This window comes from Engraulis encrasicolus, chromosome 6 (assembly GCF_034702125.1).
Source record: "Engraulis encrasicolus isolate BLACKSEA-1 chromosome 6, IST_EnEncr_1.0, whole genome shotgun sequence".
NCBI classification, from domain to species: Eukaryota; Metazoa; Chordata; class Actinopteri; order Clupeiformes; family Engraulidae; genus Engraulis; species Engraulis encrasicolus.
Window position 1 is genome coordinate 55707582 of NC_085862.1, and position 2500 is coordinate 55710081.

Here is a 2500-nt window from a genome sequence, read left to right on the forward strand (position 1 = left end):
CCATCTAGTGAAGTTTGCGGATGATACAACACTGGTGGGCCTCATCACTAAGGGCGATGAGACCCACTACAGAGAAGAAGTAGACCTGCTGGCCAGATGGTGCAAAGACAACAACCTCCTGCTGAATGTCAACAAGACCAAGGAGATTGTTGTCAACTTTCAGAGGGTCCAAAAACAACTGCCACCACTGACCATCGACGGTGATGCTGTGGAGAGAGTGAGCAGCACCAAGTTCCTTGGAGTGCACATCAGCGACGACCTCTCTTGGACCACCAACACTACATCACTGGCGAAGAAGGCCCATCAGCGTCTCTACTTCTTGCGCAAACTAAAGAAGGCAAGTGCTACACCCTCCATCATGACAACATTCTACAGAGGAACCATAGAGAGCGTCGTGTCCAGCTGCATCACAGTGTGGGGAGGAAGCTGCACGGAGAAAAACAGGAAGACACTCCAGCGTGTTGTGAACACAGCGAAGAAGATCATTGGAGTACCACTCCCCTCCCTGCAGGACATTTACACCGCACGCCTCACCCGAAAAGCACTGATGATCATCAAAGACACAAGCCACCCTGCACACAAACTGTTCAGCCTCCTGCCCTCTGGAAAGAGGTACAGGCGCCTCCGTTCCCGTACCACCAGGCTTGCAAGCAGCACGATGCATCAAGCAATCAAGATACTGAACACTCAACCCACTCTCCCTTCACTGTCAGCCTCTAGCCAGCCAGGCCACTGACAACGCTCCCCCCCCTCATCCCCACCACCATATCTGCGACTGAACATTCAACCTGCACTACTACATCTGTGACTGAACTTTCAACCTGCACTAACTCAAAACATACACATGCACACACACACACACACACACACACACACACACACACACACACACACACACACACACACACACACACACACACACACACACACACACACACACACACACACACATACACACAAGCACACTGCACTTTCTGCACTAAACCCAAACATACCCACACTGACACACAACTCATACTCACACACATACACATACACAGGTACACACACACAGACGCACACCGCACTTTCTACCTGCACTAAACACACACACACACACACACACACACACACACACACACACACACACACACACACACACACACACACACACACACACACACACACACACACACACACACACACACACACACACACACGCACACAAAACACATACAAACACACACACACACACACACACATACTGCTGCTGGTGTATTTAATAAAACCTTTTTTAATTATTTATTTTCTTCAAATGCTACTATTACTATGTCAGAACGCTATAAAGGACTTTTAGAAAAAAGCACAACAAAATACCTCCTCTTAATGTATGTTCTCTACAAGTCTTCTGTTGTCCAGTCTTGCACTTTAAATGTCTGTATGAGCAATGTCTACGTCCATACTGTCTATGTCCATGTATGAGTACTGTCTATGTCTATACTGTCTATGTCCTTACCTAGATTAGTCTATGTCTGCATGGGAGAGCAAGAAATGCAATTTCAAATTCTTTGTATGACCAGTGCATGTAAAGAAATTGACAATAAACTTGACTTGACTTGACTTGACTTGAAGGCCCCAACCAGCATACCTGAGAATGGCCTCCTTCTCCTGGCTCTCTCCCAGCTATGTGGGCAGTAAAGCCAGTCTGTCCTGACTCCTGAACTAGATAGTGTAGCACCCCAAATCCTGACAGGTGTTTCAGATGACTAGCAGTGCTGACAGTCTGTCCTGAACAGATAATGTAGCACCCCAAAACACCTGTGTCGTAAGTGTCACCTGAACAAGACAGCACCCCAAAACTGCAGCCAGGTTTTTCATATGGCTGGTTACAAACCTGAGAGTGGCCTCCTTGTCCTGGCTCTCCCCCAGCTCTGTGCGCAGTGCTGCCAGTCTGTCCTGCAAGGCTGCCACCTCCCCCTCCAGCTCCGCTCCCCTCAGACCTCCCCTCTGCACCTCCCCCTCCAGGGAGAGACGCGTCACCTCCAGCCGGGCCGCACGCTCCTCCGCACGCTCCACAGCCCCCTGCAGACGCACACGCTCCTCCTCGCCGCGGGAGACAGACTCCTCACTATGCTCCAACTTCTCCTAAAGAGAGAGAGAGTGTAGGGGGAGTAACATAGAATAGAATACAATAGAATACAATAGAATACAATAGATTACAATACAATAGAATAACATTGAATTGGCTGTAACCGTTTTCATTGAAATTGTCAATGTCAAAAGACATGGTCAAAGTCAAAGTGGACTCAATTGTCAAAAATCTATTACCTGAATCTACCTTGTGGTTTAAGGGAACAGGGCGTGTAGTGAACGCAGCCAGATGACTTAAGTCAGGTAAAAAAAATCTATGCATGAGGCTGAAATTGCATTTAATCAACACTTTCCCACAAGAAACTGGTAGTGCAGTATGTTAGGTATAACAAAGTAAAGGGTAAATGAGATTGTTTTTTCTACTCTCACT

General features: G+C 47.6%; 1 protein-coding gene across 1 annotated transcript in view; it reads right to left on the reverse strand.

Moving 5' to 3' along the window:
- Nucleotides 1–2500, reverse strand: part of crocc2 (ciliary rootlet coiled-coil, rootletin family member 2) — a 137513-nt gene that overhangs the window by 13528 nt on the left and 121485 nt on the right. Inside the window, exon 32 of the mRNA XM_063202106.1 lies at nt 1874–2124. Coding sequence (XP_063058176.1) covers nt 1874–2124 — 251 coding nt within the window. The remainder of the gene's footprint in view (nt 1–1873; nt 2125–2500) is intronic.